Source organism: Lathyrus oleraceus, unplaced genomic scaffold (assembly GCF_024323335.1).
Source record: "Lathyrus oleraceus cultivar Zhongwan6 unplaced genomic scaffold, CAAS_Psat_ZW6_1.0 chrUn0412, whole genome shotgun sequence".
Taxonomy (NCBI): Eukaryota; Viridiplantae; Streptophyta; class Magnoliopsida; order Fabales; family Fabaceae; genus Lathyrus; species Lathyrus oleraceus.
Window position 1 is genome coordinate 1 of NW_026112803.1, and position 27774 is coordinate 27774.

Here is a 27774-nt window from a genome sequence, read left to right on the forward strand (position 1 = left end):
AGAAAACTGTGCTCGACCACACGATATAGTCACATGAAATTCACGTCACTAATAAAAGGCAGTTGTCCATAGAAAACACGCCGCTATAGTTAGAAAATAAAAAAAATTAAACTTTAGCTGGTGAAATTTAGAATGTGTGTAAACCTTTTAGTGGCGTGCAAAAACGCCGCTAATAAAAAATTTAAAATTGTCACGCTGGCAGCTATGAGGAGATAATCACGTCACAAATATTTCAAATTAGTGTCATTGAAATCACGTCATAAAATTATGACCATTCTGCACGTTGGCATCTAGTGATAAGATAATCATGTCGCAATGAATTTTGAATTGGTGACATGGGATTCACGATGCAACAACCAACAATCACTTTAATTGTGACGTGATATTCCCAATTCTGAAATGTTTATTTGTTAGACAGGTTGCAACACCCCCACACTCCTCATGGACTCATTTTTTTCTCTCCATATTTTGTGTTCTTCCCTCTCTGTTTCGTCTTCTCCCACCCTTTTCTCCTTTCATTTTCACAACTTCCTCATATTTTCATAACTTCCTCACCACTTTTGCAACAAGAATGTAAGTTTTGTTTACTAATTCAGCTTAATTGTTAAATTTCGTGATGTAATTTTCTCTTTTTTTTTTTCATCAAGACATAAAATCATCTAGATTCAAGATTTATTTGGAAGTTCATCAAGCTAAATGCTTAAAATTTACTTCAAGTTCACTCAATGCTCATTTTTGCCCTGCGAAAAATACCCGAGTGTAAGGAAAGATCGAAATACATACAGAGTCGTCACTGGACTTATTTATTCTAAAGGAAAGGGAACTCTCACTCTTATAGTAACACTAGTTATTGTTATTGCTATACACACTCATTTCTTCTCGTATATTTGCAGGGACGGTAATATGACAAAAATGCTTGAATCGGAAGAATGTTACCAAAAAAAACTCTCAAAGTTATGCTTTTAAAACTAATTTACATTAAAATACTACCAATTTTCTATATAAAACAAATAACCAAAAGTAATCCAAAAAAATAAATCTAGACCCTTAAAACATGTAGTAAATTTGCTAATTGTATTATCTACAGGGAGTACAAGATGCTAATTAATGTTTAAAAATTGAGAAACTTATTTAAATATACATTTTTTATTGTGTAGGTATATTTTCTGTGTACTTTTGAAATGTGTGCTAAGTATTGAATAAAAAGTATTAATTTAGAGATAGAAACATACAGTATCATAAATAGTATTATTTTTGAATATAGTTGTTAAAAATTGTCCTTGAAACTTAAAAGTATGTAGAATGGATTTTATCAAAATTCTCTTTTGGGTGGGAAATGTTTCATTGAATAGCTACACCACTAATGTTGTCATTTATTTTCTTCCAACTTTTTTGAAAGTTTCATTGAACCTAATTCATCTATTCTAACTAAAGCATGTGAATGCCGGTAGAAATAACCATATTTTTTTCCTTCTATTTTTATGGCATTGTATGCTTTGTGTATTGCATAGACTCTTAAATTTTGCACTTAATTGAAAGACGTCTTAGTCGGTTGATGAAGTGATTGCTATAAATTTTTTTAAGTTTTGATTTTCAAATTCAAACATGAGATTTTTTTTATGTAAAACAAAACAATAGCTCACCAATCTAAACTAAAGAGCTATAGTATAAATATGGTTCAATCAATGTATTTTCATAAGCAAAAGAGTTTAAATATAAGAGTAGTGTTATTTAAAACAATGTATCAACCTTATCAACCATAGTAAATTTCACGTGACAATATATTATATATGATTTTGCACACAAAAAAACATTAAATCAATAAAGTATAACAAAATATATAGTGAACAATCCAATACCATAAAATTTTATTGGTCATACTATCCAATACACAATTATGCAATGTTAGGTTTTATAAATTTAATTAACTTAAATAAATTTGAATTTGAAATTAATTTTGCAAGAGGCATCATAGTCGGCGTACCCATCTTTTTAATGAATACAAAATTAAGAACTCATCGACAATAAATATTACATATTTTAACTTATCGAAAACAACAAATTTTACTTCACGGTATATATTTGATCATAATATGCATCGTGACTACATGCAATTTCTAATATTCATCTGGGTGATCTGTTAAGCGATTGCGGCATTCATTAGGCAGACCACGAGCAAAACGTATAAAATCACGACAATAGTCATAAACAATCAATTTTGAATAAATCTCTTTGAGCTTCTTCCTTGTTTCACCATTAAGACCTTATCTTCTCCGCCATTGAAACCTAAGCAATTATTTGATGGACTAGGCATGCACGCATTAGCACTGAAGTTTCTAAATCCAGCCGTGAATGGAGACTTTGACCAATCAATTTTCACTTGTCCCCCTCTTGTTGCCCATGAATCTCCATTCCATAGTGTTGTGTATAATTTCATTGGTTGCCTTGTTGGGAATGGAACACCAATGTTTTGTCTATTATGTATCACTCTTATGGGTATGTATCCACCAATATTCTGCATAGATGCCAAACACATGATATAGTTATATGTATATATACATTGTTTGTTCCATATATTGAATTATATTTTTTTCATTGTTTTAGAAAGAATTTTTGTTATGGAGATCAAGATATTGTCACTTAGATCAAGGGACATAGATTAATGATAATGATAGAATCATGTAATCTTAGGATTTGGATTATGTGCGATGTGATTGTACGCAATCATCAATTTTGGTCAATTTGTTGAGGTTCTAATTCACATTGAATTTCTAATAGGTATTATTGATGGTTAATGTATTAAAATCTAGTATAATTTAATCTTGATTTTTGTGATATGTATTAACTCGGGTATTAGGTCTAGTAGAAATTAAGGTTAGACGGTGATCCAAAATTTGAATTCAACTGTGAGAGGCGCACATTTAGTGGATGACATGTCTCGAATAAAATTATGTACCTTTAATGAAGGGAAATGTGAAACACCAATAAAAAATATTTCTAATAAGTTTATGAAAATTTACTTAAACAATGAAAAACTTACATTATGCGCTGAGGATTCCAATCAATAGAGTAAGTGTGAAAGTCGTTTGTGGGATCAAACCAAAGATAGAATTGTACCTCATGACCTCCATCACCATTGGCATAAAAATTGGTTGAGAGAATATATGGATCACCAGACAAGTTACCCAAAATTCCATATCAATCTCATCATGGTGTGGTCCTTGAGAACTTAGCTGCATATATGCATATATGCGAAATTAAATAGCCATACAATAAGTAAAAGTTTCTTATATTATGCAATGTGTTTATGTGTGTGCGCAACCATAATAGTAATAACTTGTTTTCCATATCTATAAGTTTTGCCACAATATACGATTTGAATTGGCTAATGTCATAAATCTTACACATTCAAGTGGCTAGCTCATCGATGACAAGTTGAATCAAGATCAAACAATATATATTTCAAATCAATATTTTTAGAATTTAAAATATCCAAATCTACTTGATTCATGCATTGTTTGACCTCGATCTAAGCGTCACCGATGTGCCAATTGTGTGAATTTTTAATTATAGGAAGTTGTAATATGCAATATAATGGTTTTATTAGTCTCTTTAACAACATCACAAACGTAATTTTGCCACATCAATCACATTTACCGAAATATTAAAATTTGGAATATATATGCAATTGTCATTTAAAACTATAACAATGTGAATTAAGAGTTTGCATATATGAGTGTAGTTTTGTAACAAAGTACATACATATATGCAGTGACAGTGCCTGCAGAGTTTCCTGGCACAAGTTTGATTTGCATATCAAATCGTCCAAACAAATATTCATTCTGAGTACCAATGCCAGAGCCAGAATATTTATCCATTGTAAGTGTCATACAATTGCCACCATCTTGTATGTTAGCCCTTTTATCTCCAAATAGAATGTTAAAATCAGTGTTGAAATTTCCTCCAAATGCAATTGTACTAAAGGTTAAGCATAAGCAAAGTAAGAGAAACACAGAGTTATTAGCATATGAAAAAACCATAATTAACTAATGTTTCACTTTGTGTAAATTGATAAATTAAAATTTTGAAAGGGTTATTTAAATTGAAGTTGGTGTCATATTTGTGTAAAACGCAACGGATTTAGATCAATTTAGTTGTCTAAAGCTCAATGTTACAACGACAACTCACAAGTCACTGTTATTGTTGAAAGTCACACCTCAATTTTATTAACAAAATTTTTTTATGGCAAAAATATTTGTTCCTTTTAAGCCTTGTTTGAATGCTTAATGTTGAAAGTTGGATTCAAGTCAAAGCCCAAAATAGGGAAATATTATACTTGAGAGATAAATATCATGGAAGGGGTCTTAGCACATTAAAATACCATGGAAGGGAAATATTAACACATTAAAAAAATAAAAGTACATGTTGAGAAATCGTTCTCCAAAAGTTATCTTTTTACTTATATGATTAAGTAAAATTTATGTTTAGCTACTACAATAAATATAGTTAGTTACTATAAATAAGTTTATTTGTATAAAATTAGGAGAAATATAATAATAAAAGATGATTACATGTTTGATACATTTATTTTGTCTTATTTGGCACTTATGACATCCTAATATTTTACAGAGATATTTAGTTTTTTTTTGAAAATATATACAAAGTCAATTATTGATGAAATTTAAGTCTTTTTGTATAAGAATAAATTTAAATCTTTAAAGTGTTGTAGATTTAAAAAATATATTTATTGAATAGATATTATTATCTTTATGTTTTGTGTTCCTTTAATTTATATTTTATATAAGTAAATATCGTGATTTATTTTGTTGATATAATATATTTTGGTTAATATATTTTAGGTCCTCTTAAAATATTTACTTTCATTTTTAGTCTCTCTATATATTTCTCTTTTCAGTTTTAGTATATTCTTTTTTATAACAGTTCGTATTGCATGTTCCAACTGACTTCTTTTGAAGACCTGTCATTAATAAGATCTTAAAATATCATTAGCTTAAAATACTATTTAATCTTTAATTTTTATTAGTTTACATCTAACTTCAGCTCATTCACAAATTACTTTATCATGAGCATCAAAATGTTAAATTGAGTGTTACCTAAAAAACTACTATTCGTCAAAGCACAATTACATCAAATCTAGAAATAATTATCGTAACGATTCAACCACATCACAACGGTCACACAAAAAAAGAGAATCTAAATTAATAGTCTCACTGACCAAAAATGGTATATCTTCAAAATAGACATAGTGTTACGAATAGATCAAAACATTACATTACGAGGAAATTTTCGTGCAAATATATAACATTATCTTTATACTCGTAATTTCTAGATAAATGATTTGAAATAGTTAACAATCCTCAAAAATACCGACAAATTAATCAATATTATCTTTTTCTGTTTTTTAGGCCTAAAATTTCATTATTTATAGAGGATAAAGAAAATCCATAATTAAAAATTAAAAATATTGTTAATTTTTTTATGAATGATTCATGTCTTATCTAATTAGCATAGTCATCAAATTAATATGGGGATGCTTTCTCCCATAGTCTTTTATCTTAAATAGATTTGTCATTAGTTAAGAGAATGGTAAAATGACTCCCTCTCTCTGTAAAAAAATAATTGTATTTAATTTTTGAAATTATCCATTTGAATGTAAAATTTAGCGGCAACAAAAAACTTGTACTTTCAAAATATTTTCTCCAGTTTAACTAAGTACTAGGTACATTAAAATTACAAACAACTCTGTTCGAATTAAAACATCAAATGTATTAAATCATTACGCATAAAGTACATCACAATAAATCCAACAAAAATCAAATACATAATAAGTTTGATAATTCATAAACAGATTTAAATGGAAATTTTAGAGAAAAACTAATTGTTCAATTCTCAAGATCACTTGACAGCCTTCCTACCCTTTATAGATTCCTTATTTGAAAACAAAATGTGAGGAGTGTGACAATCACTTTGTCTCGGCGAGTTCCTACTAACCTAAGACATAATGGGAACCTAATTTTTAATTAGTTATCATAATTTCCATCGATTTATTGATCTAAACATAATTCTTAGCCCCCCTGAATGTCATAGCATAATAATGAATGTATCATTATTTCACACTATTATTGTCCTGTTCATTTGAAATGATATACACTATGAGGTGAGTTGTCTCAGAGGTCTATTGTATTTGACTGATATAGGATGCAAATCAGTCTCCTTCCTAGCTTTCCTAGCTTAACATCGTCGTAAATGGATTCCAAAAGGTCTGTCGGAGTCCCATGTAGCATTAGCTAAATAACATAATCAAAATGAGTATTTATTGTGCACATAGATTAACACTTCATGATGGGGAATATCTCTTTGATCAACTGATATATTCTAAGAATCCATTAGATAAACTAATGATCCTCTAATCTTGAATCTTATAATTCCCTTGGCTGTAATCTTTTAATATCTTTTGATCCTAGATTGAGGTTTTCCAATATCTAAGTGAGTTTGTGACCCCTTATCTATAAAACTTGATTAAATAATACAGATCAAAGAAGTATTAAAATCATGATTATTACATTGGTGGAGTTAATATATTATTGATTAAGTTTCTGCAAGTTTTAAGAACAAAAATTCTAAATATTTATCATCATGCACCCGTTCATCTTACCTATACACCGCTCCATTTATATTCTAGATAATATGCATTGGTTCATTAATTAATGAACTAGTTCACATTGCAGTCTCGAAAATATGCATCGGTTCATTAGTTAATGAATTGGTTCATGTTCAGGTTTTGACAAACGTGCACCAGTTCATTATTTAATGAACTGGTTCATTATTGACAATTTTTCAAATATTGCAAGTCAATGTGTAACATGCATCGGTTCATTAATTAATACATCGGTTCATTAATTAATGCATCGGTTCATGTTACACATAAATCACTAATAACCAACCGAAATTGTGCATAAAAATTTCTTGATAACTATACCATTTTCAACATAAAATTCTCATTGAATACCCACAAAATCTCACATGCAAGAATTCTAACCAACATAATAAGCATGGAGAAAGAGATTTGTCTAACTACACTACAAGAAAACTGTGCTCGAACCACACGATATAGTCACATGAAATTCACGTCACTAATAAAAGGCAGTTGTCACATGAAAAACACGCCGCTATAGTTAGAAAATAATAAAAAAATTAAACTTTAGCTGGTGAAATTTAGAATGTGTGTAAACCTTTTAGTGGCGTGCAAAAAACGCCGCTAATAAAAAATTTAAAATTGTCACGCTGGCAGCTAGTGAGGAGATAATCACGTCACAAATATTTCAAATTAGTGTCATTGAAATCACGTCATAAAATTATGACCATTCTGGCACGTTGGCATCTAGTGATAAGATAATCATGTCGCAATGAATTTTGAATTGGTGACATGGGATTCACGATGCAACAACCAACAATCACTTTAATTGTGACGTGATATTCCCAATGCTGAAATGTTTATTTGTTAGACAGGTTGCAGCACCCCCACACTCCTCATGGACTCATTTTTTCTCTCCATATTTTGTGTTCTTCCCTCTCTGTTTCGTCTTCCTCCCAACCCTTTTCTCCTTTCATTTTCACAACTTCCTCATATTTTCATAACTTCCTCACCACTTTTGCAACAAGAATGTAAGTTTTGTTTACTAATTCAGCTTAATTGTTAAATTTCGTGAATGTAATTTTTCTCTTTTTTCATCAAGACATAAAATCATCTAGATTCAAGATTTATTTGGGAAGTTCATCAAGCTAAATGCTTAAAATTTACTTCAAGTTCACTCAATGCTCATTTTTGCACTGCGAAAAATACCCGAGTGTAAGGAAAGATCGAAATACATACAGAGTCGTCACTGGACTTTATTTATTCTAAAGGAAAGGGAACTCTCTCACTCTTATAGTAACACTAGTTATTGTTATTGCTATACACACTCATTTCTTCTCGTATATTTGCAGGGACGGTAATATTGACAAAAATGCTTGAATCGGAAAGAATGTTACCAAAAAAAACTCTCAAAGTTATGCTTTTAAAACTAATTTACATTAAAATACTACCAATTTTCTATATAAGAGAACAAATAAACCAAAAGTAATCCAAAAAAATAAATCTAGACCCCTTAAAACATGTAGTAAATTTGCTAATTGTATTATCTGCAGGGAGTACAAGATGCTAATTAATGTTTTAAAAATTGAGAAACCTTATTTAAATATACATTTTTTATTGTGTAGGTATATTTTCTGTGTACTTTTGAAATGTGTGCTAAGTATTGAAAGTAAAAAGTATTAAATTTAGAGATAGAAACATACAGTATCATAAATAGTATTAATATTTTGAATATAGTTGTTAAAAATTGTCCTTGAAACTTAAAAGTATGTAGAATGGATTTTATCAAAATTCTCTTTTGGGTGGGAAATGTTTCATTGAATAGCTACACCACTAATGTTGTCATTTATTTTCTTCCAACTTTTTTGAAAGGTTTCATTGAACCTAATTCATCTATTCTAACTAAAGCATGTGAATGCCGGTAGAAATAACCATATTTTTTTCCTTCTATTTTTATGGCATTGTATGCTTTGTGTATTGCATAGACTCTTAAAATTTTGCACTTAATTGAAAGACGTCTTAGTCGGTTGATGAAAGTGATTGCTTATAAACTTTTTTTAAGTTTTGATTTTCAAATTCAAACATGAGATTTTTTTTATGTAAAACAAAACAATAGCTCACCAATCTAAACTAAAGAGCTATAGTATAAATATGGTTCAATCAATGTATTTTCATAAGCAAAAGAGTTTAAATATAAGAGTAGTGTTATTTAAAACAATGTATCAACCTTATCAACCATAGTAAATTTCACGTGACAATATATTATATATGATTTTGCACACAAAAAAACATTAAATCAATAAAGTATAACAAAATATATAGTGAACAATCCAATACCATAAAATTTTATTGGTCATACTATCCAATACACAATTATGCAATGTTAGGTTTTATAAATTTAATTAAACTTAAATAAATTTGAATTTTGAATTAATTTTGCAAGAGGCATCAATAGTCGGCGTACCCATCTTTTTAATGAATACAAAATTAAGAACTCATCGACAAATAAATATTACATATTTTAACTTATCGAAAACAACAAAATTTTTACTTCACGGTATATATTTGATCATAATATGCATCGTGACTACATGCAATTTCTAATATTCATCTGGGTGATCTGTTAAGCGATTGCGGCATTCATTAGGCAGACCACGAGCAAAACGTATAAAATCACGACAATAGTCATAAACAATCAATTTTGAATAAATCTCTTTGAGCTTCTTCCTTGTTTCACCATTAAGACCTTTATCTTCTCCGCCATTGAAACCTAAGCAATTATTTGATGGACTAGGCATGCACGCATTAGCACTGAAGTTTCTAAATCCAGCCGTGAATGGAGACTTTGACCAATCAATTTTCACTTGTCCCCCTCTTGTTGCCCATGAATCTCCATTCCATAGTGTTGTGTATAATTTCATTGGTTGCCTTGTTGGGAATGGAACACCAATGTTTTGTCTATTATGTATCACTCTTATGGGTATGTTATCCACCAATATTCTGCATAGATGCCAAACACATGATATAGTTATATGTATATATACATTGTTTGTTCCATATATTGAATTATATTTTTTTCATTGTTTTAGAAAGAATTTTTGTTATGGAGATCAAGATATTGTCACTTAGATCAAGGGACATAGATTAATGATAATGATAGAATCATGTAATCTTAGGATTTGGATTATGTGCGATGTGATTGTACGCAATCATCAATTTTGGTCAATTTGTTGAGGTTCTAATTCACATTGAATTTCTAATAGGTATTATTGATGGTTAATGTATTAAAATCTAGTATAATTTAATCTTGATTTTTGTGATATGTATTAACTCGGGTATTAGGTCTAGTAGAAATTAAGGTTAGACGGTGATCCAAAATTTGAATTCAACTGTGAGAGGCGCCACATTTAGTGGATGACATGTCTCGAATAAAATTATGTACCTTTAATGAAGGGAAATGTGAAACACCAAATAAAAATATTTCTAATAAAGTTTATGAAAATTTACTTAAACAATGAAAAACTTACATTATGCGCTGAGGATTCCAATCAATAGAGTAAGTGTGAAAGTCGTTTGTGGGATCAAACCAAAGATAGAATTGTACCTCATGACCTCCATCACCATTGGCATAAAAATTGGTTGAGAGAATATATGGATCACCAGACAAGTTACCCAAAAATTCCATATCAATCTCATCATGGTGTGGTCCTTGAGAACTTAGCTGCATATATGCATATATGCGAAATTAAATAGCCATACAATAAGTAAAAGTTTCTTATATTATGCAATGTGTTATGTGTGTGCGCAACCATAATAGTAATAACTTGTTTTCCATATCTATAAGTTTTGCCACAATATAACGATTTGAATTGGCTAATGTCATAAATCTTACACATTCAAGTGGCTAGCTCATCGATGACAAGTTGAATCAAGATCAAACAATATATATTTCAAACTCAATATTTTTAGAATTTAAAATATCCAAATCTACTTGATTCATGCATTGTTTGACCTCGATCTAAGCGTCACCGATGTGCCAATTGTGTGAATTTTTAATTATAGGAAGTTGTAATATGCAATATAATGGTTTTATTAGTCTCTTTAACAACATCACAAACGTAATTTTGCCACATCAATCACATTTACCGAAATATTAAAATTTGGAATATATATGCAATTGTCATTTAAAACTATAACAAATGTGAATTAAGAGTTTGCATATATGAGTGTAGTTTTGTAACAAAGTACATACATAATATGCAGTGACAGTGCCTGCAGAGTTTCCTGGCACAAGTTTGATTTGCATATCAAATCGTCCAAACAAATATTCATTCTGAGTACCAATGCCAGAGCCAGAATATTTATCCATTGTAAGTGTCATACAATTGCCACCATCTTGTATGTTAGCCCTTTTATCTCCAAATAGAATGTTAAAATCAGTGTTGAAATTTCCTCCAAATGCAATTGTACTAAAGGTTAAGCATAAGCAAAGTAAGAGAAACACAGAGTTATTAGCATATGAAGAAACCATAATTAACTAATGTTTCACTTTGTGTAAATTGATAAATTAAAATTTTGAAAAGGGTTATTTAAATTGAAGTTGGTGTCATATTTTGTGTAAAACGCAACGGATTTAGATCAATTTAGTTGTCTAAAGCTCAATGTTACAACGACAACTCACAAGTCACTGTTATTGTTGAAAGTCACACCTCAATTTTATTAACAAAATTTTTTTATGGCAAAAATATTTGTTCCTTTTAAGCCTTGTTTGAATGCTTAATGTTGAAAAGTTGGATTCAAGTCAAAAGCCCAAAATAGGGAAATATTATACTTGAGAGATAAATATCATGGAAGGGGTTCTTAGCACATTAAAATACCATGGAAGGGAAATATTAACACATTAAAATAAAATAAAAGTACATGTTGAGAAATCGTTCTCCAAAAGTTATCTTTTTACTTATATGATTAAGTAAAATTTATGTTTAGCTACTACAATAAATATAGTTAGTTACTATAAATAAGTTTATTTGTATAAAATTAGGAGAAATATAATAATAAAAAGATGATTACATGTTTGATACATTTATTTTGTCTTATTTTGGCACTTATGACATCCTAAATATTTTACAGAGATATTTAGTTTTTTTTTGAAAATATATACAAAGTCAATTATTGATGAAATTTAAGTCTTTTTGTATAAGAATAAATTTAAATCTTTAAAGTGTTGTAGATTTAAAAAAATATATTTATTGAATAGATATTATTAATCTTTATGTTTTGTGTTCCTTTAATTTATATTTTATATAAGTAAAATATCGTGATTTATTTTGTTGATATAATATATTTTGGGTTAAATATATTTTAGGTCCTCTTAAAATATTTACTTTCATTTTTAGTCTCTCTATATATTTTCTCTTTTCAGTTTTAGTATATTCTTTTTTATAACAGTTCGTATTGCATGTTCCAACTGACTTCTTTTGAAGACCTGTCATTAATAAGATCTTAAAATATCATTAGCTTAAAAATTAACTATTTAATCTTTAATTTTTATTAGTTTACATCTAACTTCAGCTCATTCACAAATTACTTTATCATGAGGCATCAAAATGTTAAATTGAGTGTTACCTAAAAAACTACTATTCGTCAAAGCACAATTAACATCAAATCTAGAAATTAATTATCGTAACGATTCAACCACATCACAACGGTCACACAAAAAAAGAGAATCTAAATTAATAGTCTCACTGACCAAAAAATGGTATATCTTCAAAATAGACATAGTGTTACGAATAGATCAAAAACATTACATTACGAGGAAAATTTTCGTGCAAAATATATAACATTATCTTTATACTCGTAATTTCTAGATAAATGATTTGAAATAGTTAACAATCCTCAAAAATACCGACAAATTAATCAATATTATCTTTTTCTGTTTTTTAGGCCTAAAATTTCATTATTTTATAGAGGATAAAGAAAATTCCATAATTAAAAATTAAAAAATATTGTTAATTTTTTTATGAATGATTCATGTCTTATCTAATTAGCATAGTCATCAAAATTAATATGGGGATGCTTTCTCCCATAGTCTTTTATCTTAAATAGATTTGTCATTAGTTAAGAGAATGGTAAAATGACTCCCTCTCTCTGTAAAAAAATAATTGTATTTAATTTTTGAAATTATCCATTTGAATGTAAAATTTAGCGGCAACAAAAAACTTGTACTTTCAAAATATTTTCTCCAGTTTAACTAAGTACTAGGTACATTAAAATTACAAACAACTCTGTTCGAATTAAAACATCAAAATGTATTAAATCATTACGCATAAAGTACATCACAATAAATCCAACAAAAAATCAAATACATAATAAGTTTGATAATTCATAAACAGATTTAAATGGAAATTTTAGAGAAAAACTAATTGTTCAATTCTCAAGATCACTTGACAGCCTTCCTACCCTTTATAGATTCCTTATTTGAAAACAAAATGTGAGGAGTGTGACAATCACTTTGTCTCGGCGAGTTCCTACTAACCTAAGACATAATGGGAACCTAATTTTTAATTAGTTATCATAATTTCCATCGATTTATTGATCTAAACATAATTCTTAGCCCCCCTGAATGTCATAGCATAATAATGAATGTATCATTATTTCACACTATTATTGTCCTGTTCATTTGAAATGATATACACTATGAGGTGAGTTGTCTCAGAGGTCTATTGTATTTGACTGATATAGGATGCAAATCAGTCTCCTTCCTAGCTTTCCTAGCTTAACATCGTCGTAAATGGATTCCAAAAGGTCTGTCGGAGTCCCATGTAGCATTAGCTAAATAACATAATCAAAATGAGTATTTATTGTGCACATAGATTAACACTTCATGATGGGGAATATCTCTTTGATCAACTGATATATTCTAAGAATCCATTAGATAAACTAATGATCCTCTAATCTTGAATCTTATAATTCCCTTGGCTGTAATCTTTTAAATATCTTTTGATCCTAGATTGAGGTTTTCCAATATCTAAGTGAGTTTGTGACCCCTTATCTATAAAACTTGATTAAATAATACAGATCAAAGAAGTATTAAAATCATGATTATTACATTGGTGGAGTTAATATATTATTGATTAAGTTTCTGCAAGTTTTAAGAACAAAAATTCTAAATATTTATCATCATGCACCCGTTCATCTTACCTATACACCGCTCCATTTATATTCTAGATAATATGCATTGGTTCATTAATTAATGAACTAGTTCACATTGCAGTCTCGAAAAATATGCATCGGTTCATTAGTTAATGAATTGGTTCATGTTCAGGTTTTGACAAACGTGCACCAGTTCATTATTTAATGAACTGGTTCATTATTGACAATTTTTCAAATATTGCAAGTCAATGTGTAACATGCATCGGTTCATTAATTAATACATCGGTTCATTAATTAATGCATCGGTTCATGTTACACATAAATCACTAATAACCAACCGAAATTGTGCATAAAAATTTTCTTGATAACTATACCATTTTCAACATAAAATTCTCATTGAATACCCACAAAATCTCACATGCAAGAATTCTAACCAACATAATAAGCATGGAGAAAGAGATTTGTCTAACTACACTACAAGAAAACTGTGCTCGAACCACACGATATAGTCACATGAAATTCACGTCACTAATAAAAGGCAGTTGTCACATGAAAAACACGCCGCTATAGTTAGAAAATAATAAAAAATTAAACTTTAGCTGGTGAAATTTAGAATGTGTGTAAACCTTTTAGTGGCGTGCAAAAAACGCCGCTAATAAAAAATTTAAAATTGTCACGCTGGCAGCTAGTGAGGAGATAATCACGTCACAAAATATTTCAAATTAGTGTCATTGAAATCACGTCATAAAATTATGACCATTCTGGCACGTTGGCATCTAGTGATAAGATAATCATGTCGCAATGAATTTTGAATTGGTGACATGGGATTCACGATGCAACAACCAACAATCACTTTAATTGTGACGTGATATTCCCAATGCTGAAATGTTTATTTGTTAGACAGGTTGCAGCACCCCCACACTCCTCATGGACTCATTTTTTCTCTCCATATTTTGTGTTCTTCCCTCTCTGTTTCGTCTTCCTCCCAACCCTTTTCTCCTTTCATTTTCACAACTTCCTCATATTTTCATAACTTCCTCACCACTTTTGCAACAAGAATGTAAGTTTTGTTTACTAATTCAGCTTAATTGTTAAATTTCGTGAATGTAATTTTTCTCTTTTTTCATCAAGACATAAAATCATCTAGATTCAAGATTTATTTGGGAAGTTCATCAAGCTAAATGCTTAAAATTTACTTCAAGTTCACTCAATGCTCATTTTTGTACTGCGAAAAATACCCGAGTGTAAGGAAAGGTTTCATTGAACCTAATTCATCTATTCTAACTAAAGCATGTGAATGCCGGTAGAAATAACCATATTTTTTTCCTTCTATTTTTATGGCATTGTATGCTTTGTGTATTGCATAGACTCTTAAAATTTTGCACTTAATTGAAAGACGTCTTAGTCGGTTGATGAAAGTGATTGCTTATAAACTTTTTTTAAGTTTTGATTTTCAAATTCAAACATGAGATTTTTTTTATGTAAAACAAAACAATAGCTCACCAATCTAAACTAAAGAGCTATAGTATAAATATGGTTCAATCAATGTATTTTCATAAGCAAAAGAGTTTAAATATAAGAGTAGTGTTATTTAAAACAATGTATCAACCTTATCAACCATAGTAAATTTCACGTGACAATATATTATATATGATTTTGCACACAAAAAAACATTAAATCAATAAAGTATAACAAAATATATAGTGAACAATCCAATACCATAAAATTTTATTGGTCATACTATCCAATACACAATTATGCAATGTTAGGTTTTATAAATTTAATTAAACTTAAATAAATTTGAATTTTGAATTAATTTTGCAAGAGGCATCAATAGTCGGCGTACCCATCTTTTTAATGAATACAAAATTAAGAACTCATCGACAAATAAATATTACATATTTTAACTTATCGAAAACAACAAAATTTTTACTTCACGGTATATATTTGATCATAATATGCATCGTGACTACATGCAATTTCTAATATTCATCTGGGTGATCTGTTAAGCGATTGCGGCATTCATTAGGCAGACCACGAGCAAAACGTATAAAATCACGACAATAGTCATAAACAATCAATTTTGAATAAATCTCTTTGAGCTTCTTCCTTGTTTCACCATTAAGACCTTTATCTTCTCCGCCATTGAAACCTAAGCAATTATTTGATGGACTAGGCATGCACGCATTAGCACTGAAGTTTCTAAATCCAGCCGTGAATGGAGACTTTGACCAATCAATTTTCACTTGTCCCCCTCTTGTTGCCCATGAATCTCCATTCCATAGTGTTGTGTATAATTTCATTGGTTGCCTTGTTGGGAATGGAACACCAATGTTTTGTCTATTATGTATCACTCTTATGGGTATGTTATCCACCAATATTCTGCATAGATGCCAAACACATGATATAGTTATATGTATATATACATTGTTTGTTCCATATATTGAATTATATTTTTTTCATTGTTTTAGAAAGAATTTTTGTTATGGAGATCAAGATATTGTCACTTAGATCAAGGGACATAGATTAATGATAATGATAGAATCATGTAATCTTAGGATTTGGATTATGTGCGATGTGATTGTACGCAATCATCAATTTTGGTCAATTTGTTGAGGTTCTAATTCACATTGAATTTCTAATAGGTATTATTGATGGTTAATGTATTAAAATCTAGTATAATTTAATCTTGATTTTTGTGATATGTATTAACTCGGGTATTAGGTCTAGTAGAAATTAAGGTTAGACGGTGATCCAAAATTTGAATTCAACTGTGAGAGGCGCCACATTTAGTGGATGACATGTCTCGAATAAAATTATGTACCTTTAATGAAGGGAAATGTGAAACACCAAATAAAAAATATTTCTAATAAAGTTTATGAAAATTTACTTAAACAATGAAAAACTTACATTATGCGCTGAGGATTCCAATCAATAGAGTAAGTGTGAAAGTCGTTTGTGGGATCAAACCAAAGATAGAATTGTACCTCATGACCTCCATCACCATTGGCATAAAAATTGGTTGAGAGAATATATGGATCACCAGACAAGTTACCCAAAAATTCCATATCAATCTCATCATGGTGTGGTCCTTGAGAACTTAGCTGCATATATGCATATATGCGAAATTAAATAGCCATACAATAAGTAAAAGTTTCTTATATTATGCAATGTGTTATGTGTGTGCGCAACCATAATAGTAATAACTTGTTTTCCATATCTATAAGTTTTGCCACAATATAACGATTTGAATTGGCTAATGTCATAAATCTTACACATTCAAGTGGCTAGCTCATCGATGACAAGTTGAATCAAGATCAAACAATATATATTTCAAACTCAATATTTTTAGAATTTAAAATATCCAAATCTACTTGATTCATGCATTGTTTGACCTCGATCTAAGCGTCACCGATGTGCCAATTGTGTGAATTTTTAATTATAGGAAGTTGTAATATGCAATATAATGGTTTTATTAGTCTCTTTAACAACATCACAAACGTAATTTTGCCACATCAATCACATTTACCGAAATATTAAAATTTGGAATATATATGCAATTGTCATTTAAAACTATAACAAATGTGAATTAAGAGTTTGCATATATGAGTGTAGTTTTGTAACAAAGTACATACATAATATGCAGTGACAGTGCCTGCAGAGTTTCCTGGCACAAGTTTGATTTGCATATCAAATCGTCCAAACAAATATTCATTCTGAGTACCAATGCCAGAGCCAGAATATTTATCCATTGTAAGTGTCATACAATTGCCACCATCTTGTATGTTAGCCCTTTTATCTCCAAATAGAATGTTAAAATCAGTGTTGAAATTTCCTCCAAATGCAATTGTACTAAAGGTTAAGCATAAGCAAAGTAAGAGAAACACAGAGTTATTAGCATATGAAGAAACCATAATTAACTAATGTTTCACTTTGTGTAAATTGATAAATTAAAATTTTGAAAAGGGTTATTTAAATTGAAGTTGGTGTCATATTTTGTGTAAAACGCAACGGATTTAGATCAATTTAGTTGTCTGAAGCTCAATGTTACAACGACAACTCACAAGTCACTGTTATTGTTGAAAGTCACACCTCAATTTTATTAACAAAATTTTTTTATGGCAAAAATATTTGTTCCTTTTAAGCCTTGTTTGAATGCTTAATGTTGAAAAGTTGGATTCAAGTCAAAAGCCCAAAATAGGGAAATATTATACTTGAGAGATAAATATCATGGAAGGGGTTCTTAGCACATTAAAATACCATGGAAGGGAAATATTAACACATTAAAATAAAATAAAAGTACATGTTGAGAAATCGTTCTCCAAAAGTTATCTTTTTACTTATATGATTAAGTAAAATTTATGTTTAGCTACTACAATAAAATATAGTTAGTTACTATAAATAAGTTTATTTGTATAAAATTAGGAGAAATATAATAATAAAAAGATGATTACATGTTTGATACATTTATTTTGTCTTATTTTGGCACTTATGACATCCTAAATATTTTACAGAGATATTTAGTTTTTTTTTGAAAATATATACAAAGTCAATTATTGATGAAATTTAAGTCTTTTTGTATAAGAATAAATTTAAATCTTTAAAGTGTTGTAGATTTAAAAAAATATATTTATTGAATAGATATTATTAATCTTTATGTTTTGTGTTCCTTTAATTTATATTTTATATAAGTAAAATATCGTGATTTATTTTGTTGATATAATATATTTTGGGTTAAATATATTTTAGGTCCTCTTAAAATATTTACTTTCATTTTTAGTCTCTCTATATATTTTCTCTTTTCAGTTTTAGTATATTCTTTTTTATAACAGTTCGTATTGCATGTTCCAACTGACTTCTTTTGAAGACCTGTCATTAATAAGATCTTAAAATATCATTAGCTTAAAAATTAACTATTTAATCTTTAATTTTTATTAGTTTACATCTAACTTCAGCTCATTCACAAATTACTTTATCATGAGGCATCAAAATGTTAAATTGAGTGTTACCTAAAAAACTACTATTCGTCAAAGCACAATTAACATCAAATCTAGAAATTAATTATCGTAACGATTCAACCACATCACAACGGTCACACAAAAAAAGAGAATCTAAATTAATAGTCTCACTGACCAAAAAATGGTATATCTTCAAAATAGACATAGTGTTACGAATAGATCAAAAACATTACATTACGAGGAAAATTTTCGTGCAAAATATATAACATTATCTTTATACTCGTAATTTCTAGATAAATGATTTGAAATAGTTAACAATCCTCAAAAATACCGACAAATTAATCAATATTATCTTTTTCTGTTTTTTAGGCCTAAAATTTCATTATTTTATAGAGGATAAAGAAAATTCCATAATTAAAAATTAAAAAATATTGTTAATTTTTTTATGAATGATTCATGTCTTATCTAATTAGCATAGTCATCAAAATTAATATGGGGATGCTTTCTCCCATAGTCTTTTATCTTAAATAGATTTGTCATTAGTTAAGAGAATGGTAAAATGACTCCCTCTCTCTGTAAAAAAATAATTGTATTTAATTTTTGAAATTATCCATTTGAATGTAAAATTTAGCGGCAACAAAAAACTTGTACTTTCAAAATATTTTCTCCAGTTTAACTAAGTACTAGGTACATTAAAATTACAAACAACTCTGTTCGAATTAAAACATCAAAATGTATTAAATCATTACGCATAAAGTACATCACAATAAATCCAACAAAAAATCAAATACATAATAAGTTTGATAATTCATAAACAGATTTAAATGGAAATTTTAGAGAAAAACTAATTGTTCAATTCTCAAGATCACTTGACAGCCTTCCTACCCTTTATAGATTCCTTATTTGAAAACAAAATGTGAGGAGTGTGACAATCACTTTGTCTCGGCGAGTTCCTACTAACCTAAGACATAATGGGAACCTAATTTTTAATTAGTTATCATAATTTCCATCGATTTATTGATCTAAACATAATTCTTAGCCCCCCTGAATGTCATAGCATAATAATGAATGTATCATTATTTCACACTATTATTGTCCTGTTCATTTGAAATGATATACACTATGAGGTGAGTTGTCTCAGAGGTCTATTGTATTTGACTGATATAGGATGCAAATCAGTCTCCTTCCTAGCTTTCCTAGCTTAACATCGTCGTAAATGGATTCCAAAAGGTCTGTCGGAGTCCCATGTAGCATTAGCTAAATAACATAATCAAAATGAGTATTTATTGTGCACATAGATTAACACTTCATGATGGGGAATATCTCTTTGATCAACTGATATATTCTAAGAATCCATTAGATAAACTAATGATCCTCTAATCTTGAATCTTATAATTCCCTTGGCTGTAATCTTTTAAATATCTTTTGATCCTAGATTGAGGTTTTCCAATATCTAAGTGAGTTTGTGACCCCTTATCTATAAAACTTGATTAAATAATACAGATCAAAGAAGTATTAAAATCATGATTATTACATTGGTGGAGTTAATATATTATTGATTAAGTTTCTGCAAGTTTTAAGAACAAAAATTCTAAATATTTATCATCATGCACCCGTTCATCTTACCTATACACCGCTCCATTTATATTCTAGATAATATGCATTGGTTCATTAATTAATGAACTAGTTCACATTGCAGTCTCGAAAAATATGCATCGGTTCATTAGTTAATGAATTGGTTCATGTTCAGGTTTTGACAAACGTGCACCAGTTCATTATTTAATGAACTGGTTCATTATTGACAATTTTTCAAATATTGCAAGTCAATGTGTAACATGCATCGGTTCATTAATTAATACATCGGTTCATTAATTAATGCATCGGTTCATGTTACACATAAATCACTAATAACCAACCGAAATTGTGCATAAAAATTTTCTTGATAACTATACCATTTTCAACATAAAATTCTCATTGAATACCCACAAAATCTCACATGCAAGAATTCTAACCAACATAATAAGCATGGAGAAAGAGATTTGTCTAACTACACTACAAGAAAACTGTGCTCGAACCACACGATATAGTCACATGAAATTCACGTCACTAATAAAAGGCAGTTGTCACATGAAAAACACGCCGCTATAGTTAGAAAATAATAAAAAAATTAAACTTTAGCTGGTGAAATTTAGAATGTGTGTAAACCTTTTAGTGGCGTGCAAAAAACGCCGCTAATAAAAAATTTAAAATTGTCACGCTGGCAGCTAGTGAGGAGATAATCACGTCACAAAATATTTCAAATTAGTGTCATTGAAATCACGTCATAAAATTATGACCATTCTGGCACGTTGGCATCTAGTGATAAGATAATCATGTCGCAATGAATTTTGAATTGGTGACATGGGATTCACGATGCAACAACCAACAATCACTTTAATTGTGACGTGATATTCCCAATGCTGAAATGTTTATTTGTTAGACAGGTTGCAGCACCCCCACACTCCTCATGGACTCATTTTTTCTCTCCATATTTTGTGTTCTTCCCTCTCTGTTTCGTCTTCCTCCCAACCCTTTTCTCCTTTCATTTTCACAACTTCCTCATATTTTCATAACTTCCTCACCACTTTTGCAACAAGAATGTAAGTTTTGTTTACTAATTCAGCTTAATTGTTAAATTTCGTGAATGTAATTTTTCTCTTTTTTCATCAAGACATAAAATCATCTAGATTCAAGATTTATTTGGGAAGTTCATCAAGCTAAATGCTTAAAATTTACTTCAAGTTCACTCAATGCTCATTTTTGCACTGCGAAAAATACCCGAGTGTAAGGAAAGATCGAAATACATACAGAGTCGTCACTGGACTTTATTTATTCTAAAGGAAAGGGAACTCTCTCACTCTTATAGTAACACTAGTTATTGTTATTGCTATACACACTCATTTCTTCTCGTATATTTGCAGGGACGGTAATATTGACAAAAATGCTTGAATCGGAAAGAATGTTACCAAAAAAAACTCTCAAAGTTATGCTTTTAAAACTAATTTACATTAAAATACTACCAATTTTCTATATAAGAGAACAAATAAACCAAAAGTAATCCAAAAAAATAAATCTAGACCCCTTAAAACATGTAGTAAATTTGCTAATTGTATTATCTGCAGGGAGTACAAGATGCTAATTAATGTTTTAAAAATTGAGAAACCTTATTTAAATATACATTTTTTATTGTGTAGGTATATTTTCTGTGTACTTTTGAAATGTGTGCTAAGTATTGAAAGTAAAAAGTATTAAATTTAGAGATAGAAACATACAGTATCATAAATAGTATTAATATTTTGAATATAGTTGTTAAAAATTGTCCTTGAAACTTAAAAGTATGTAGAATGGATTTTATCAAAATTCTCTTTTGGGTGGGAAATGTTTCATTGAATAGCTACACCACTAATGTTGTCATTTATTTTCTTCCAACTTTTTTGAAAGGTTTCATTGAACCTAATTCATCTATTCTAACTAAAGCATGTGAATGCCGGTAGAAATAACCATATTTTTTTCCTTCTATTTTTATGGCATTGTATGCTTTGTGTATTGCATAGACTCTTAAAATTTTGCACTTAATTGAAAGACGTCTTAGTCGGTTGATGAAAGTGATTGCTTATAAACTTTTTTTAAGTTTTGATTTTCAAATTCAAACATGAGATTTTTTTTATGTAAAACAAAACAATAGCTCACCAATCTAAACTAAAGAGCTATAGTATAAATATGGTTCAATCAATGTATTTTCATAAGCAAAAGAGTTTAAATATAAGAGTAGTGTTATTTAAAACAATGTATCAACCTTATCAACCATAGTAAATTTCACGTGACAATATATTATATATGATTTTGCACACAAAAAAACATTAAATCAATAAAGTATAACAAAATATATAGTGAACAATCCAATACCATAAAATTTTATTGGTCATACTATCCAATACACAATTATGCAATGTTAGGTTTTATAAATTTAATTAAACTTAAATAAATTTGAATTTTGAATTAATTTTGCAAGAGGCATCAATAGTCGGCGTACCCATCTTTTTAATGAATACAAAATTAAGAACTCATCGACAAATAAATATTACATATTTTAACTTATCGAAAACAACAAAATTTTTACTTCACGGTATATATTTGATCATAATATGCATCGTGACTACATGCAATTTCTAATATTCATCTGGGTGATCTGTTAAGCGATTGCGGCATTCATTAGGCAGACCACGAGCAAAACGTATAAAATCACGACAATAGTCATAAACAATCAATTTTGAATAAATCTCTTTGAGCTTCTTCCTTGTTTCACCATTAAGACCTTTATCTTCTCCGCCATTGAAACCTAAGCAATTATTTGATGGACTAGGCATGCACGCATTAGCACTGAAGTTTCTAAATCCAGCCGTGAATGGAGACTTTGACCAATCAATTTTCACTTGTCCCCCTCTTGTTGCCCATGAATCTCCATTCCATAGTGTTGTGTATAATTTCATTGGTTGCCTTGTTGGGAATGGAACACCAATGTTTTGTCTATTATGTATCACTCTTATGGGTATGTTATCCACCAATATTCTGCATAGATGCCAAACACATGATATAGTTATATGTATATATACATTGTTTGTTCCATATATTGAATTATATTTTTTTCATTGTTTTAGAAAGAATTTTTGTTATGGAGATCAAGATATTGTCACTTAGATCAAGGGACATAGATTAATGATAATGATAGAATCATGTAATCTTAGGATTTGGATTATGTGCGATGTGATTGTACGCAATCATCAATTTTGGTCAATTTGTTGAGGTTCTAATTCACATTGAATTTCTAATAGGTATTATTGATGGTTAATGTATTAAAATCTAGTATAATTTAATCTTGATTTTTGTGATATGTATTAACTCGGGTATTAGGTCTAGTAGAAATTAAGGTTAGACGGTGATCCAAAATTTGAATTCAACTGTGAGAGGCGCCACATTTAGTGGATGACATGTCTCGAATAAAATTATGTACCTTTAATGAAGGGAAATGTGAAACACCAAATAAAAAATATTTCTAATAAAGTTTATGAAAATTTACTTAAACAATGAAAAACTTACATTATGCGCTGAGGATTCCAATCAATAGAGTAAGTGTGAAAGTCGTTTGTGGGATCAAACCAAAGATAGAATTGTACCTCATGACCTCCATCACCATTGGCATAAAAATTGGTTGAGAGAATATATGGATCACCAGACAAGTTACCCAAAAATTCCATATCAATCTCATCATGGTGTGGTCCTTGAGAACTTAGCTGCATATATGCATATATGCGAAATTAAATAGCCATACAATAAGTAAAAGTTTCTTATATTATGCAATGTGTTATGTGTGTGCGCAACCATAATAGTAATAACTTGTTTTCCATATCTATAAGTTTTGCCACAATATAACGATTTGAATTGGCTAATGTCATAAATCTTACACATTCAAGTGGCTAGCTCATCGATGACAAGTTGAATCAAGATCAAACAATATATATTTCAAACTCAATATTTTTAGAATTTAAAATATCCAAATCTACTTGATTCATGCATTGTTTGACCTCGATCTAAGCGTCACCGATGTGCCAATTGTGTGAATTTTTAATTATAGGAAGTTGTAATATGCAATATAATGGTTTTATTAGTCTCTTTAACAACATCACAAACGTAATTTTGCCACATCAATCACATTTACCGAAATATTAAAATTTGGAATATATATGCAATTGTCATTTAAAACTATAACAAATGTGAATTAAGAGTTTGCATATATGAGTGTAGTTTTGTAACAAAGTACATACATAATATGCAGTGACAGTGCCTGCAGAGTTTCCTGGCACAAGTTTGATTTGCATATCAAATCGTCCAAACAAATATTCATTCTGAGTACCAATGCCAGAGCCAGAATATTTATCCATTGTAAGTGTCATACAATTGCCACCATCTTGTATGTTAGCCCTTTTATCTCCAAATAGAATGTTAAAATCAGTGTTGAAATTTCCTCCAAATGCAATTGTACTAAAGGTTAAGCATAAGCAAAGTAAGAGAAACACAGAGTTATTAGCATATGAAGAAACCATAATTAACTAATGTTTCACTTTGTGTAAATTGATAAATTAAAATTTTGAAAAGGGTTATTTAAATTGAAGTTGGTGTCATATTTTGTGTAAAACGCAACGGATTTAGATCAATTTAGTTGTCTGAAGCTCAATGTTACAACGACAACTCACAAGTCACTGTTATTGTTGAAAGTCACACCTCAATTTTATTAACAAAATTTTTTTATGGCAAAAATATTTGTTCCTTTTAAGCCTTGTTTGAATGCTTAATGTTGAAAAGTTGGATTCAAGTCAAAAGCCCAAAATAGGGAAATATTATACTTGAGAGATAAATATCATGGAAGGGGTTCTTAGCACATTAAAATACCATGGAAGGGAAATATTAACACATTAAAATAAAATAAAAGTACATGTTGAGAAATCGTTCTCCAAAAGTTATCTTTTTACTTATATGATTAAGTAAAATTTATGTTTAGCTACTACAATAAAATATAGTTAGTTACTATAAATAAGTTTATTTGTATAAAATTAGGAGAAATATAATAATAAAAAGATGATTACATGTTTGATACATTTATTTTGTCTTATTTTGGCACTTATGACATCCTAAATATTTTACAGAGATATTTAGTTTTTTTTTGAAAATATATACAAAGTCAATTATTGATGAAATTTAAGTCTTTTTGTATAAGAATAAATTTAAATCTTTAAAGTGTTGTAGATTTAAAAAAATATATTTATTGAATAGATATTATTAATCTTTATGTTTTGTGTTCCTTTAATTTATATTTTATATAAGTAAAATATCGTGATTTATTTTGTTGATATAATATATTTTGGGTTAAATATATTTTAGGTCCTCTTAAAATATTTACTTTCATTTTTAGTCTCTCTATATATTTTCTCTTTTCAGTTTTAGTATATTCTTTTTTATAACAGTTCGTATTGCATGTTCCAACTGACTTCTTTTGAAGACCTGTCATTAATAAGATCTTAAAATATCATTAGCTTAAAAATTAACTATTTAATCTTTAATTTTTATTAGTTTACATCTAACTTCAGCTCATTCACAAATTACTTTATCATGAGGCATCAAAATGTTAAATTGAGTGTTACCTAAAAAACTACTATTCGTCAAAGCACAATTAACATCAAATCTAGAAATTAATTATCGTAACGATTCAACCACATCACAACGGTCACACAAAAAAAGAGAATCTAAATTAATAGTCTCACTGACCAAAAAATGGTATATCTTCAAAATAGACATAGTGTTACGAATAGATCAAAAACATTACATTACGAGGAAAATTTTCGTGCAAAATATATAACATTATCTTTATACTCGTAATTTCTAGATAAATGATTTGAAATAGTTAACAATCCTCAAAAATACCGACAAATTAATCAATATTATCTTTTTCTGTTTTTTAGGCCTAAAATTTCATTATTTTATAGAGGATAAAGAAAATTCCATAATTAAAAATTAAAAAATATTGTTAATTTTTTTATGAATGATTCATGTCTTATCTAATTAGCATAGTCATCAAAATTAATATGGGGATGCTTTCTCCCATAGTCTTTTATCTTAAATAGATTTGTCATTAGTTAAGAGAATGGTAAAATGACTCCCTCTCTCTGTAAAAAAATAATTGTATTTAATTTTTGAAATTATCCATTTGAATGTAAAATTTAGCGGCAACAAAAAACTTGTACTTTCAAAATATTTTCTCCAGTTTAACTAAGTACTAGGTACATTAAAATTACAAACAACTCTGTTCGAATTAAAACATCAAAATGTATTAAATCATTACGCATAAAGTACATCACAATAAATCCAACAAAAAATCAAATACATAATAAGTTTGATAATTCATAAACAGATTTAAATGGAAATTTTAGAGAAAAACTAATTGTTCAATTCTCAAGATCACTTGACAGCCTTCCTACCCTTTATAGATTCCTTATTTGAAAACAAAATGTGAGGAGTGTGACAATCACTTTGTCTCGGCGAGTTCCTACTAACCTAAGACATAATGGGAACCTAATTTTTAATTAGTTATCATAATTTCCATCGATTTATTGATCTAAACATAATTCTTAGCCCCCCTGAATGTCATAGCATAATAATGAATGTATCATTATTTCACACTATTATTGTCCTGTTCATTTGAAATGATATACACTATGAGGTGAGTTGTCTCAGAGGTCTATTGTATTTGACTGATATAGGATGCAAATCAGTCTCCTTCCTAGCTTTCCTAGCTTAACATCGTCGTAAATGGATTCCAAAAGGTCTGTCGGAGTCCCATGTAGCATTAGCTAAATAACATAATCAAAATGAGTATTTATTGTGCACATAGATTAACACTTCATGATGGGGAATATCTCTTTGATCAACTGATATATTCTAAGAATCCATTAGATAAACTAATGATCCTCTAATCTTGAATCTTATAATTCCCTTGGCTGTAATCTTTTAAATATCTTTTGATCCTAGATTGAGGTTTTCCAATATCTAAGTGAGTTTGTGACCCCTTATCTATAAAACTTGATTAAATAATACAGATCAAAGAAGTATTAAAATCATGATTATTACATTGGTGGAGTTAATATATTATTGATTAAGTTTCTGCAAGTTTTAAGAACAAAAATTCTAAATATTTATCATCATGCACCCGTTCATCTTACCTATACACCGCTCCATTTATATTCTAGATAATATGCATTGGTTCATTAATTAATGAACTAGTTCACATTGCAGTCTCGAAAAATATGCATCGGTTCATTAGTTAATGAATTGGTTCATGTTCAGGTTTTGACAAACGTGCACCAGTTCATTATTTAATGAACTGGTTCATTATTGACAATTTTTCAAATATTGCAAGTC

The 27774-nt window shown here is 29.0% G+C and overlaps 3 protein-coding genes and 1 pseudogene across 3 annotated transcripts; all 4 read right to left on the reverse strand.

Moving 5' to 3' along the window:
* Positions 1 to 2112: 2112 nt before the first annotated feature.
* Positions 2113 to 3956, reverse strand: LOC127114174 (xyloglucan endotransglucosylase protein 1-like; annotated as a pseudogene).
* Positions 3957 to 9255: 5299 nt separating this feature from the next.
* LOC127114176 (xyloglucan endotransglucosylase protein 1) lies at positions 9256 to 11186 on the reverse strand. The gene is made up of 3 exons (XM_051046533.1): positions 10908 to 11186; positions 10183 to 10376; positions 9256 to 9655 (listed from the first exon to the last, which is right to left on the reverse strand). Exons 1-3 carry the CDS (start codon positions 11184 to 11186, stop codon positions 9256 to 9258), a joined length of 873 nt encoding a protein of 290 aa, XP_050902490.1.
* Positions 11187 to 15789: 4603 nt separating this feature from the next.
* LOC127114177 (xyloglucan endotransglucosylase protein 1) lies at positions 15790 to 17721 on the reverse strand. The gene is made up of 3 exons (XM_051046534.1): positions 17443 to 17721; positions 16718 to 16911; positions 15790 to 16189 (listed from the first exon to the last, which is right to left on the reverse strand). Exons 1-3 carry the CDS (start codon positions 17719 to 17721, stop codon positions 15790 to 15792), a joined length of 873 nt encoding a protein of 290 aa, XP_050902491.1.
* A 5252-nt stretch (positions 17722 to 22973) lies between these two features.
* LOC127114178 (xyloglucan endotransglucosylase protein 1) lies at positions 22974 to 24905 on the reverse strand. The gene is made up of 3 exons (XM_051046535.1): positions 24627 to 24905; positions 23902 to 24095; positions 22974 to 23373 (listed from the first exon to the last, which is right to left on the reverse strand). Exons 1-3 carry the CDS (start codon positions 24903 to 24905, stop codon positions 22974 to 22976), a joined length of 873 nt encoding a protein of 290 aa, XP_050902492.1.
* Between the last annotated feature and the right edge of the window lie 2869 nt (positions 24906 to 27774).

Excerpts from the sequence above, each read along its gene's own strand:
- LOC127114176 (XM_051046533.1), bottom strand. The coding sequence starts at position 11,186 with ATGGTTTCTTCATATGCTAATAACTCTGTGTTTCTCTTACTTTGCTTA. Across the intron at positions 10,377-10,907 it reads GCACTGTCACTGCATATTAT|CTAAGTTCTCAAGGACCACA; the intron begins GTATGTACTTTG and ends GCATATATGCAG. Across the intron at positions 9,656-10,182 it reads TGGAATCCTCAGCGCATAAT|AATATTGGTGGATAACATAC; the intron begins GTAAGTTTTTCA and ends GCATCTATGCAG.
- LOC127114178 (XM_051046535.1), bottom strand. The coding sequence starts at position 24,905 with ATGGTTTCTTCATATGCTAATAACTCTGTGTTTCTCTTACTTTGCTTA. Across the intron at positions 24,096-24,626 it reads GCACTGTCACTGCATATTAT|CTAAGTTCTCAAGGACCACA; the intron begins GTATGTACTTTG and ends GCATATATGCAG. Across the intron at positions 23,374-23,901 it reads TGGAATCCTCAGCGCATAAT|AATATTGGTGGATAACATAC; the intron begins GTAAGTTTTTCA and ends GCATCTATGCAG.
- LOC127114177 (XM_051046534.1), bottom strand. The coding sequence starts at position 17,721 with ATGGTTTCTTCATATGCTAATAACTCTGTGTTTCTCTTACTTTGCTTA. Across the intron at positions 16,912-17,442 it reads GCACTGTCACTGCATATTAT|CTAAGTTCTCAAGGACCACA; the intron begins GTATGTACTTTG and ends GCATATATGCAG. Across the intron at positions 16,190-16,717 it reads TGGAATCCTCAGCGCATAAT|AATATTGGTGGATAACATAC; the intron begins GTAAGTTTTTCA and ends GCATCTATGCAG.